At 38.4% G+C, this 12,358-nt stretch overlaps 2 protein-coding genes across 2 annotated transcripts; one reads left to right on the forward strand and one right to left on the reverse strand.

Annotated features, from left to right (window-relative positions):
• Nucleotides 1-517: 517 nt before the first annotated feature.
• LOC127898829 (uncharacterized) lies at nt 518-2,569 on the reverse strand. The gene is made up of 3 exons (XM_052431319.1): nt 2,026-2,569; nt 857-1,635; nt 518-751 (listed from the first exon to the last, which is right to left on the reverse strand). Exons 1-3 carry the CDS (start codon nt 2,567-2,569, stop codon nt 518-520), a joined length of 1,557 nt encoding a protein of 518 aa, XP_052287279.1.
• A 5,100-nt stretch (nt 2,570-7,669) lies between these two features.
• On the forward strand, nt 7,670-11,394 carry LOC102611909 (G-type lectin S-receptor-like serine/threonine-protein kinase CES101). Its single transcript, XM_052444175.1, has 6 exons — nt 7,670-7,928; nt 8,031-8,233; nt 8,438-8,648; nt 8,937-9,174; nt 9,883-10,030; nt 10,497-11,394. The coding sequence occupies exons 1-6, from the start codon at nt 7,757-7,759 to the stop codon at nt 10,812-10,814; spliced, it is 1,290 nt and encodes a 429-aa protein (XP_052300135.1). The 5' UTR covers nt 7,670-7,756; the 3' UTR covers nt 10,815-11,394.
• Nucleotides 11,395-12,358: the final 964 nt, after the last annotated feature.

Genomic DNA, 12,358 nt, shown 5'->3' on the forward strand with positions numbered 1-12,358 from the left:
GGCGAGACAGAAGCCAAGCATGCCAGGATCTGCTCGACCACGAGAAGGCGAGCAGACTCCCAAAACATTCGAAGAAATTCCCAAGGCATGCAAAGGCTCGCCAAGTCTCAATGCCTATCTTATGGCGAGACAGAAGCCAAGCATGCCAGGATCTGCTCGACCACGAGAAGGCGAGCAGACTCCCAAAACATTCGAAGAAATTCCCAAGGCATGCAAAGGCTCGCCAAGTCTCAAAGCCTGTCTTATGGCGAGACCGAAGCCAAGCGTGCCAGGATCTGCTCGACCGCGCGAAGGCAAACCGAATCCCAGGCATTGGAAAATCTTCAAAGGCATGCGGCCAAACCCTGAGCCAAGCCGGAACTTGCTCATCTAGACGAAGACAAGCAGATTCTCAAGCGAAAATTAATTCGTAATTACAACACAAGAAAGTAATCAAAAAATATTTTTATTAATTTGTTAATAATTAACAGAGGGGATAATCTTCATAAACATTGTCCACTACAATAAAAGAAATATATCAAAAAGACGGCAGATCAGTAAGCCGAGCAGCATCGGTTGGCTGAACCTCCTCAGGTGCGGGGGGGGTATCGCCAGTTGCGTCCGGGGGGGTGCTCGCCTCGCCAACTTCAGCAGGGACTGCACGAAGAGGTGAGTTTTCCTCCTCAATCACGATCGGCTCTACCCCCTCGGCATCTTTCTTGGCCGCCTCCTCATCCATATGCCGAGCGACACCAGCTGCAAGGTCATCCACCTTCAGGTCAGGGTGTTGCTTCCCGAGGACGGCCATGATGCAACGATAGGAATGCCGAAGTCCCTGGTCGTACTGGTTGTCGGCCTCCCTCTCCAAGTTCTCGACCTGAGCCCGGTGGGAGTCACGGAGAGATTCGAGCTGAGCCTCATACATAGCCTTCTGCCTTTGCAGATCCTCCTTGACCTTGGTAAGCTCCTCCTCGAGGGTAATGGCTTTTGCTTGAGCAAGTGATTCTTGCTCTATCAGCTTCAGATTCTCGAGATTCAGCTCCGCTGCTTTCTTCTCGGCAACGTCAGCTCTGCTCGTCGCCGATTGAATATCCTCCTTCATCTTCCGGTCGTAGCGGCCAACCTTAGCCTTGTAATAGGTGGTCATGCAGCTGAGGTGGAAAGCGCTATGCTGCATGGCCCCCACCAGCTCACCCAAGGTGCGGCCGTCAAAGTCCTCCAGGTCCTTATTGCTCACGGATTTAGTAAACTCATTGAGGTAAGGGACCAGTTGTTCTGCTCGGCTGTCAGGTAAGCGAGATCGAGGCCCGACAGGAGGAGAAGAGGTAGCAGGATCTGTGGCTACTCCACTAGCTTCCCCGACTTTTACAGGAGCCGGAGGTAAAATCTTCAAGGGTGGGGCCTGCTGCACGATGTTGGCCCGCTTTGCGGTAGGGGCATCCTTACTCTCGTCCCTCTTCGTGGTTGGAGGTCGAGAACGTTTTCGGGTCAGAGCCCCAATCACAGCGTCCTCCATCCTATGGCCAGGAAGTATCAAGCGAGACTCGAGCAAGTTGTATGTGGTTAACAGTTCCCGGCTCGAGCAGGAATTGACTAGCACAGCCTCAACCCGTTTGAGCTGGCCAGGTCGGAGTGGGAAATGAACGCCCCAAGAAACTACAACACAAACAGACACTTGGTTAGAAACAAGCCAATAAAACAAGAACAACTATGGATACAAGGCATCTGGAGCGAGAAGGCAACCTGGGACCGTGAAACGGGGTGGGACCCGATAATCCTTCTCGTCCATTTGTGCGACCTGACCCCAAGGACCCCCAGCAAAAAAGAACTTTCTCTTCCAATTCCCACCACCACCAGTAGGGAGGTCGGTTATAGGTTTCCTTGTCTTGGCGCTAGATTGGAAGTAGTACCAGCCGGCATCTTTGGGGCTGCTCTTTAGCTGGTACAGGTGCTTCACCTCATCAACCGTGGGCTCGCTTTGGCAACATCTGTCCTACAATATGAACAGACCAGAGAGCACTCTCCACCCATTGGGATTCAGCTAACCAGGAGCTAGATTTAGCCCGTTAAGTATCCGGGCAAAGTAAGGTTGCAAGGGACACCTCAGCCCGTACTTAAAGCTGTCCAGATACAGGGTAACATATCCCCTAGGAGGCCGGCTGGGAGCATCCTTCTTTCCCGGGACCTTGAGAGGTATCTCGCCAGGAATGCTATACCTCAGCCGGAGGTCCTCGAGCTCATCAAACGTGGTCGTGCACGTCATGTAATCAATAGCGTAATCCCGCGATAGGGCTCTACCTCCTATAGTACTCCTCCCCTCGGGTCGCGGCGCCCCTGATGGGGACGCCTCACCAGAATCATCTCCTCGACCCTCACTCAAAGTATCCTCGGAGCCAGAAGATCCACCCTCACCATTACTCCCGCTCGTAGAGGTCGTTTGGGGAGACGTGCTCCTAGCACTAGTCCTGACACTAGACCTAATGGGCTCTAAGGGGATCTCGGGGTCAAAGGCGGGATCGGTGAGCAGACTGGGCAGGAAGTCCAACTCATCGTCATCAACCTCAATGACCTTCCCTTTACCTTTCGACATTCCCTAAACTCTAACCACAACACCACCAACTACTACCCAAACGAAAGAAAAAAGAAGTTACCTACAAACTATCCGAGACCGAGGAGAGAGAGAAGTAATACCTGAAGTACTGCTTCAATTGGAGAAAGGCAAGGATGGGGACTTCGTGCCGGAACTTCTTTGCCGGAGAAACAGAGACGGAGACGGAGACGGAGTGAATGGTGAATATGCCGTTCGAGAGGATTAGGCTTTCCAAATGAGGACGGACTTTTGGGCTGCCAGCATATAACTGTGCCGAATCCCAAGGGCCTCATAACCATCGGTTTGAAATTCACATGGAGGGGGGGATTTCTGCCACGTCACCTCGTCCGCAATTAAATGCGACATGACTCTTGGCAGCCTTTTCTAATCCCACGCGAGCGAGTACTATCGAGTTTCCACTGCTGGTCCACTACATTACCCAACACCAGAAACTGGGGGACCGGTGTTTGGGAGAGATACTGTTTGGGATAAATATGTCGACGAGACCAGGAATGACGAGCAGATATCGGATGGCAGAGTTCTGCGAACCGGTGTGTTCCGTGAAAGCCTGGTGCGCGGAAGAACAGGAGCAGAAATATCTTGTTCGTCCACGATGTTGTCATCCGCGAGGCCAATTTCCTATAAGAGGCATACGACCATTCCGGCTAGAGGTCGATAGGCGAGGAGACCCGGTCGACAGCAGTTGGCAAGACATGCTCTCCAGCCCGAGAATCTAGGCACGACAGCCACGCTTTCCCCTGAACCGTGGCGTAACACGCAAGATCTCACAGAACCACGACAGCCACGCTTTCCCCTGAACCGTGGCGTAACACGCAAGATCTCACAGAACCACGACAGCCACGCTTTCCCCTGAACCATGGCGTAACACGCAAGATCCCACGTTTGCCCATAACGCTGCAGTCAGAGCCCCAGACCGTCTCGAGAAAAGCAAAAAACGGGGATTCAGAGGAAGCCTATAAAAAGGTAGCCAACGAAGGTAAAAGGGTTGGCATTTTTGAGATAAAAAAAAAACCACGAAAAAAGCCACAAGACCCGTGGCAAGCGTTCCCCGAACCTTGATATCTGACTTGAGCGTCGGAGGGTTTGCGCCGGGAGAACAACCGGCGTACTCTGACTTGTCTGTGTGTGCAGGGATATCTGGAGAAGAAGCATTACTAGGAGACCTCCTGGTCGTGGGGAAGTTGATCGAGCAGAGATCCGGGTCGTATAACGAGGAGAATTGGAATCTCGCATCAACAATTTTGATTTGAAGTTTTATTTATTTTTCGTATTAACTGACATCTTCTTTATTTGTTGTAAATCAGATTCCAAACCAAATAATTGAAGGAGTCTTTTCTAGATTGGGGAACCTGTACTCAGATAATTGAAGGAATAGCACAAGGACTTCTTTAGCTTCATCAATATTCCAAAGTGCCGATAATTGACAGGGATTTGAAAGCTAATAACATCTTGCTGGATAAAGACATGAATCCCAAAATTTTAAATTTTGGAATGGCGAGAATAATTAGTGGAGGAAATGAGTTATAAGCAAACACAAGTAGGATTTTGGTACTTAGTAAATAAATAAAAGCATATCGAAATTTCATAAAAATTCAGATTTTTGCTCTCGTAGATTCATAATATATTAGCATGAATTTGAATTTGCTAACAATCCTTTATTAATTCTCAAATTATAGTGGATATGTTTCCCCAGAATATGCGTTAGAAGGAGTCTTTTCCATTATATCTGATATCTTCAGCTTTGGAGTGTTGATGCTTGAAATTTTGAGCGGCAAGAAGAATACTGAATTTTAACAGACTGATTCTCTGATCTTCGTTATTTATTATTTACGTGTAGCTAATTTTCATATATTTCTTTGTCTACGGTTAATTATTAATCTAAGGCATGGGATCTATTGACGGGCAACAGGACATTGGAGTTGATTGATCTAATATTAGAAAGGTGAATCCTCCAAGCATATGCTTTTAAGATATGTGAACATTAGCACTCCTTTGTGCACAAAAAAGTGCTGATGATAGACCCACCGTGTACGATGTTGTATCCATGCTTACAAATGAAGCCACAACATTAAATCCTCCGAATCAACCTGGCTTTTCATATGTAAGAACATTTCAACATCGTCCTCCAGGAAGACAGAAGATTGTTCAATGAACCAAAAAACGATTTCACTTTTAGAAGCGTGCAAATTTTTTATTTTAATGTGTATGGAGTCCTTTTTTGGGAAATGATTTCAAGAATTTTATTCTTGACCCTGTGTGGTGTGACCATTTCTTAGCAATTAAGAATATTGCACCAAAATTTAGTTTAAAGAATCCTCTATTTTGGGGCTAAAGCCTCTATCAAACTAGACCAAAATGCCTAGTTTAATGCATTATTTTTAATTTAATTATTTCTACCATTTTCAAAACGTCTCAGCTAATTAATATCTAAGATTCACGGCTAATGGCCCTATGGTGCAACTGGATTACTGAAAGTGAAATTTTCACAATGTGAATGTACGAGTCCAAGAGTTGAATCTGAAATTTAGAAAATGATGATTATGAAGAAGAAGATATTTGTTTTGAAGGCCGTTAACTGGATTTTTGTATGAAGCTTGAAGTTTCAGAAGAGCGATCAGTCTCCAAAATTTAGCATAATCGTTATATATTTATTCTCTCTTGTGATTATAATATGACATAATTGTTATGTATTTATTCTCATCAATTTTCTCGCAACTTTCCTCTTGTCTTCAAAGCAATGCTTTCTTGACCTCCTGCTGTTGGAGTACTTTGACTGGCATACACTATTATAGTGTGAACGGTAATAAAATAGGGGTTTCAAATCTACTCATGATTATCTATAAAGATAGTTTCTTTTCTTTTATTTATTTATTTTTTTTTTAAGTTTACAATTTTTTGATGCCCACCACATGTTTCATAAAATGTCATATTAATACGTTCTTTGCTAAAGCTATTGAAAGTACAACTTTTTTCCCACTATGTTTCTCCTATTCATAATGTCTTTTAGCCATGAATTCATACAAATCTAACAAGCAGAGGATGAAACCATAGTGAAATCGCGAAGCATTACAAAATAATAAGTTAACCTCTTTGGACTATTAATCTTAAATAAGTTAACTTCTTTGGACTGTTATTGTTGTTGAAGTTCATGCTTAAAGGGGTAAGCTAGTTTTAGCGAGAATTTTACTTATTGCAGTGGCTAACTGTTAAAGCGGAGAAGAAGAGTTCACGATGGTTAGGGAATAAATCGAAAGAAGCAGGAATTGTGAAGTTTAAACAGGAAAACGTCTGTCATGATAGAGAGTTTTAAGGAATTAAGACGCATCGTTTAAAAAAGTGTCAAAATAATAAATAAGAGAATAAATCCTTGTCAATAAATTTAATAATATCACTTAATTAATTATGTAAGTTAATTCATACCCTTTTACGTTAAGTTTTTGGATTTATTATTCATTTATTGGAAAGAATAATAAAGTGCACGAAAATTTTGTAAAATGAAACATGTAACTCTTGGGTGCTCTTGCCTTGCCTTAAAATTCTTGCACCCATGATAAGAATCATTCCGCTAGACAAAAAGCCTGCTTAATTCCTAGTTGAAAAAATTGGAACACCCTAAATGAAAAAATGTGAAGGAACAAGTCCAAGATTTCCCATCTGAAATTCAGAAAATAATAAGAAGAATAAAAGGATGAGAGTTATTATATTATACGCACAGACACATATATATTGGAGCCCATTGACTCAGGATTCTCGTGTCAAGCTTGCATATTGCATTCAATCCAAGAAACCACCATTTAGTGTAGACTTATTATTATATATTTAGTATTGTAAAAAATAATAATAATACGTCTTGTAGCAAAGATTTAAAGTTTAAAAAAACATTTAATGCTGCGATTTCACAATCTTATATATATTTTTTAAATTACATGAGACAATTCTTAAGATTATAACTCATATTACATAAGATTACTACTAACATTATATTATATTATTATTGATATTTATAATCAGACAATTATTTAAACTGTTTTTACATTAAATCTTATATAGAACTGTCCAAATTTTATCCTCTTCAGTATTCGAAGGTGTCTACTTCACTTATACTTCGTAAGGAGAAGACTATTTTTACCCAATTATTTTCCATGATTGAGAAAAAAAAATTAAGTCACCACAATACTTTGTAGGGACTTGAACTGCCTGTGAGGCCAAGGTTCACAACCTCATACTTATCAATTGTGAAATAAAATTAATGGCTAGTAAATATTAACTAATTTGTGTGCACAGCCCCTCAATCACTTTGATTGATATGGAATATCATGAAATTGAAACGTCCTGCGTACTTTTGATATCAGCATACAATTTCTTTTGCTGATTCTTAGATGAACGAAAGAGTGTACATTGAAATCACCCAAAATTTCAAAAAAACAAATTCCTAAGAAAGTAATTGTGCCAAACATAATGATAAAACATACATAGTTGATAGGGTGCTTAAGTTTTTCGTCAACCTTTTTTTTTTTTCTTTTACAAAATCTATAATCTAGCAATATGTACAATCTGTATGGACTCAAACGGGAGATTGCTAGTTTCTCTCTATAAAGTTAATATATATTACTTAAGTGCCTATTATAATATCTAAAAGCTCCCTTAAAACCAAAAATTAAAAGGAAAAGATATTAAATAAATTATTTGCTTGATAATCTATCTTAATAACATAAAATATATATTTACTATAAAAAAAATTAAAAATAATAAAAATATAAGAAAAATATATTATTATTAAATTTTTATTCACATTGATGATAGATTGTTACAATTTTTGTAAAGAAAAATCTACTTCCACTAATGTGTTTGAAAAAATCTACTTTAAATTGAATAAAGCCCTGTCGGACCGAAAATCATTCCCTCAGCATATGTAGAGAGCATGAAGCCAGGCCAAATGGCTAGGTTTTTCCAGCCTACCTAACTTTTTAGACTTGGAATAGTCAGAATCAAACTTTGGAAAACTCAAGGTAATTAAAATTGGTAAAAGACGTTTCTGGATATTAATATAAAATTGACCATACAAATTGTATACCGAAACACTGATCTTACAAATTTACTGTTAACGATTCAAAGGACTACTTCACCAAGTTTTGGTTAATCGTAAACTACTCATTAGGGATCGTCATGGAGTGCTTTTTATTGTTCGTTATCGTTTGTGCTTTTGCATCTCTCTCAGTCCTCGTAGTTTTTATATTAATTTCATTTAATGTCATACTTTTATCAGTAATGGTGTCCCTGATATTTGTCAATTTGGTGATCGTTGCTTTTTACTTGAGAAGAAAGCTCAAAAGCAAAGGTAAGGCATTTATTCTCATATATAACGTGATCTGAGCAGTGAATTCTCTTTTTATAACCTTTTTTTTCTTTTTTTCTATTTTCATCTTTGCTGATCATTCAGGTGAGAATTTGATGCAATTTGATTTGAGTATGAATCTAAAAGCTGATGATATTGAGCTGAGTAATAAAGCAAACAATCGCTGGAAAAGTACTAAAAGGGAAGTTGAATTGCCCTTATTCAGCTTTTCTAGTGTTGCTGCAGCAACCAATAATTTCTCAGACGCGAATAAGCTTGGTGAGGGTGGTTTTGGACCTGTTTACAAGGTAAAATTTCATTCTAGCAATAAAGATTTTGATAAAAATAGTAAATGAATTATACTTGATTTGGCACCTAACATGGAAATTTAAGATATAATCAACTTAACTTTTTTAGAATTAACAAACACTTTATAATTGTAATTTTTCCGAACAACAATACCAAATGGAACTTCAGACTAATGGTTTAATAAGAACTACTGTATATTTCAGGGGGTATTAGCAAAAGGAGATGAGATAGCTGTGAAAAGGCTTTCAGTAAGATCTAGACAAGGACTGCAAGAGTTAAAGAATGAGGCACTTGTCATAGCCAAAGTTCAACACAAGAATCTTGTTAGACTTTTGGGTTGCTGCATTGAACGAGATGAGAAGCTACTCATCTATGAGTACTTGCCTAATAAAAGCTTGGATTTCTTCCTTTTTGGTTTGTAAATCTAAGATATATATTCAAATAAACATTTGTATAATATTGTCTATTATTGTATTAATCTCGTGACTGCCAGTAGCTTGATTAGTTGGTAAAAAAATTTTAGTTAAAACGAGAGATCTGAGTTTGAATCCCGCTCGCATGCATGGGTAGGGGATTATATTACTGAAAATTGTGGAAGCATTTTATTTTTAACATTAATTTTGTAGTCGAATCCTTTATTGTAGAGTTTATTTACCTGATTGTATTCTATATTAATATTTTCTTCATTTTGCTGTAAATTAGATGCAACAAAGCGCGTGTTATTAGAGTTGGGAACACGTCTTCAAATCATTGAAGGAATAGTTGAAGGGCTTCTTTATCTTCATCTACATTCCAGAGTGCGAATTATTCATAGGGATCTAAAAGCAAGCAATATCTTGTTAGATAAGGAGATGAAGCCAAAAATATCAGATTTCGGAATGGCAAGAATTTTCAAAGGGAATGAGTCTAAAGCAAACACAAATAGGGTCGCTGGGACTTTGTAAGTAATTAAATTAAGCATTTGCACTATTAAAATTTTGGGTCCTCCATTTGAGATATTTTAGAGTACCTCTGTTATACTACACCCACATAATATATGTATGGCATGTGTGTATTAATTAAATATAACTATTAATTACATGAGATTTTCTAAAAGAAATGCACACATATTATACATGCATTAAGTCGGTGTAGTACAATAGATGTACTCTAGAATATGTCTCTTCATTGATATGAATTTTTATTAATGTTTAAAGATTTAACAGTATCTTTTGACCATTAAGGTTCGTTAGGTAAGATTCATTTATATATTGTGTAGTAGTAGTCAATCCTTAAGTCGGTGTAGTAGAATAGATATACTCTAGAATCTGTCTCTTCATTGATATGAACTTTTATTAATGTTCAAAGATTTAACAGTACCTTTTGACTATTAAGGTTCGTTACTAAGATTCATTTATATATTGTATAGTAGCAGTCAATCCTTAAGATGGATTTTTCTCACCCACATGAGTACTTGACTAAGTGGGTTTCATACAGCTTTATTTAGTTGGCGACCCGAGTTCGCAACCTGAACTAAAATTTTGACTAATGAGATGGATTTTGCTCCTTTAAATTTTGACTAGCACAATATTATAATTTGATATGCATGTATTTGCGATATATGATGGATATACTAATTTATATCTTGTATTTAATTATTGGTTTACAGCGGATATATCCCACCAGAATATGTCTATCAAGGAATCTGCTCGATCAAATCGGATGTCTTTAGCTTTGGAATGCTGTTACTAGAAATTTTGAGTGGCAAGAAGAATACTGAATTTTACCACACTGGCTATCTCAGCATAAACGGTTATGTAAGCAACCTACACCTCCATATTCCGTATATTATGTGCGTCTACAAGTATCTGTATATAAGATTGTGACGTGTCAAAAGTATATCATGATTTCGTTGGATGATTCTATCATATGGTTTATACATAGATTTCCTGTGTATATACGTAACGACCATCAGCTTTCGACATCTGTAATGTATAAAGTTTGGATTTGTACTATGTACCTTTTGAAGTGCAAATCCATCCTTAATAAGTTACAGGACCCACGGGGGAAGCCCTTATTTTAATAAAAGAAGGACAAAACTAAAATACAGACAAATACAACTCTAATTCGTTAAAACATGTGTTTCTTGTACTTGAATCCTTACTTTTATAGCCAGTGACAAACAATCACTTTCTTTTTATTTCACTGAGATCATTGATTCTCACTTTTAATTTCTATGCGAAATTAATTGACTGCCGTAACTTTTTTGCTGTGGCTGTGTAGGCATGGGATCTGTGGACAAGCAACAGGGTGTTAGAGTTAGTTGATCCAGTGCTGTTAGAAGATGCATCCTGCAGCATGCATATGCTCTCAAGATATGTGAACATAGCACTTCTTTGTGTACAAGAAAGAGCCGATGAAAGACCCACCATGTCCGATGTTGACTCCATGCTTAAAAATGAGGCTGCCACATTGCCTCCTCCGAAACAACCTGCATATTCACATGTAAGGAGCACAGCGAGTTCTGCAGTGTCGCCCGTTTGCAGGCCAGAAGATTGTTCTATCAATCAAATAACTGTTTCAAATTTAGACGCTCGATAATTTTTTTTTTTCCCCAACCACCAGCGGGATAATTCGATACGAGACTTCATTCATATTTATTAAAGAATTATTTTATTCAAATTATATATAGCGAGTTTGCTGAAGAATATTGCTTGATCAATCAAATTTTTAACCCTATTACCTTCATAGGATCAAACTCAGGTGGCCAGCAAAATAAAGCTGGTTGAAAGCTGCTTGGCTAGGCCCTTTAGGCAGTATTGCTGCATATTGAAGGTGAGGACGTTTGGATTCAATCTCCCCAATGCTCTGAACCAGTCTGAGTAATTATTATAGAATCAGAATCTTTGTAAACTGGGCAAACAGATCAATCAGTGAGAAAGTCCAATTTTGAAGAATCTCTGATTTAGTGATTTTTCTCTTAAAGGCAGTATTCTGTTATTTTCAGTGAAAACTGAACAAATATACCGACTGCCCGGTCTTCTTGATTATCTATGTAACACATTACCATTTTGATAAGTCAGCTTCGATTGAAGAGTTAAGCAAATTTTGTTTCAGGAAATTTTGTTGCTGGAAAATAGTTGATTTGATTCCATTATATAACCATTCGTTAATAAAATTATTTTTCTGGGGTATATTTATTGATAAATTATGAATTTATTTGCTTGCAACCATTGGTTTCTGTTCATAAGGGCTCAAGTCACAGGTATAATTGCACTAATACGTTTAGAGTTTGCGTTATTGCATCCAATTTACCAGTTTCTGCGAAATGGCAATCTTTGGTTAACCCCCCAAAAAAAAAAGAAAAAAAACAGAGCAGCAGTATCAAAACTCAACACAACGTGTTAATCGATTCAATTACGCTGACAGCAACATGATGCTCTCTGTTATAACTCTGCCGTTGTTACAGCAAGCAAAGAGTCAGAAGTTTTTGTTTATGTTTTTTTTTTTTTCAAAACAAATTTTAGAAAATTTAAGCCAATGATAGCCTATTCTTGAAAACAACAAAGACAAATGAATCAATTGTTAGCACAATGGAAGGATATAAAAGTTTCAAGCCCAAGAAAGGAAATTTTATCACCCCACTTATTAGAATTTGTAATAAGGTGTTTGGAAACAAAGAAAAACAGAGAAAATGAAATGGAAACTTCACGATATTATTATGAGAATGATTAATACAGTTATCAACTTTTCTTAGCTCAGTTTATAAGCTATTATTCTAACTAATAACAACTTAGATTTAGTCCAGCCACTTAGCACTTGACACATGTCATGCAGTTATTTTCTACTTGACACGTCAGCTTGAGCTTGCACTATCTGCTCACACGTGCTTCATCACACTCAAGCTGCTGCAGCTACTCTATTCAGCTCAGCTTCAACTATATCTTCAACATCCCCCCTCAAGCTCAACTGAGGAAGTAAGGTTGAGCTTGTCACGCAAGTAATGAAAAGGATGATAAGAGAGAGCTTTGGTGAGAATATCAGCAGTCTGTTCTGAGCTGGAAATATACTGAACTTTAAGACATTGAGCAGCAACTTTCTCTCTAATAAAATGAACATCTAATTCAATGTGTTTTGTTCTGGAA

The sequence above is a fragment of the Citrus sinensis genome, chromosome 7 (assembly GCF_022201045.2).
Source record: "Citrus sinensis cultivar Valencia sweet orange chromosome 7, DVS_A1.0, whole genome shotgun sequence".
NCBI lineage: Eukaryota > Viridiplantae > Streptophyta > Magnoliopsida > Sapindales > Rutaceae > Citrus > Citrus sinensis.

Coding starts and splice junctions, on each gene's coding strand:
- LOC127898829 (XM_052431319.1), bottom strand. CDS start 2,569: ATGTCGAAAGGTAAAGGGAAGGTCATTGAGGTTGATGACGATGAGTTG. Junction 1,636..2,025: donor CGGGCTAAATCTAGCTCCTG/GTTAGCTGAATC, acceptor TTTGTGTTGTAG/TTTCTTGGGGCGTTCATTTC. Junction 752..856: donor GTGACTCCCACCGGGCTCAG/GTCGAGAACTTG, acceptor CCTGACCTGAAG/GTGGATGACCTTGCAGCTGG.
- LOC102611909 (XM_052444175.1), top strand. CDS start 7,757: ATGGAGTGCTTTTTATTGTTCGTTATCGTTTGTGCTTTTGCATCTCTC. Junction 8,234..8,437: donor GTTTTGGACCTGTTTACAAG/GTAAAATTTCAT, acceptor TGTATATTTCAG/GGGGTATTAGCAAAAGGAGA. Junction 8,649..8,936: donor CTTGGATTTCTTCCTTTTTG/GTTTGTAAATCT, acceptor GCTGTAAATTAG/ATGCAACAAAGCGCGTGTTA.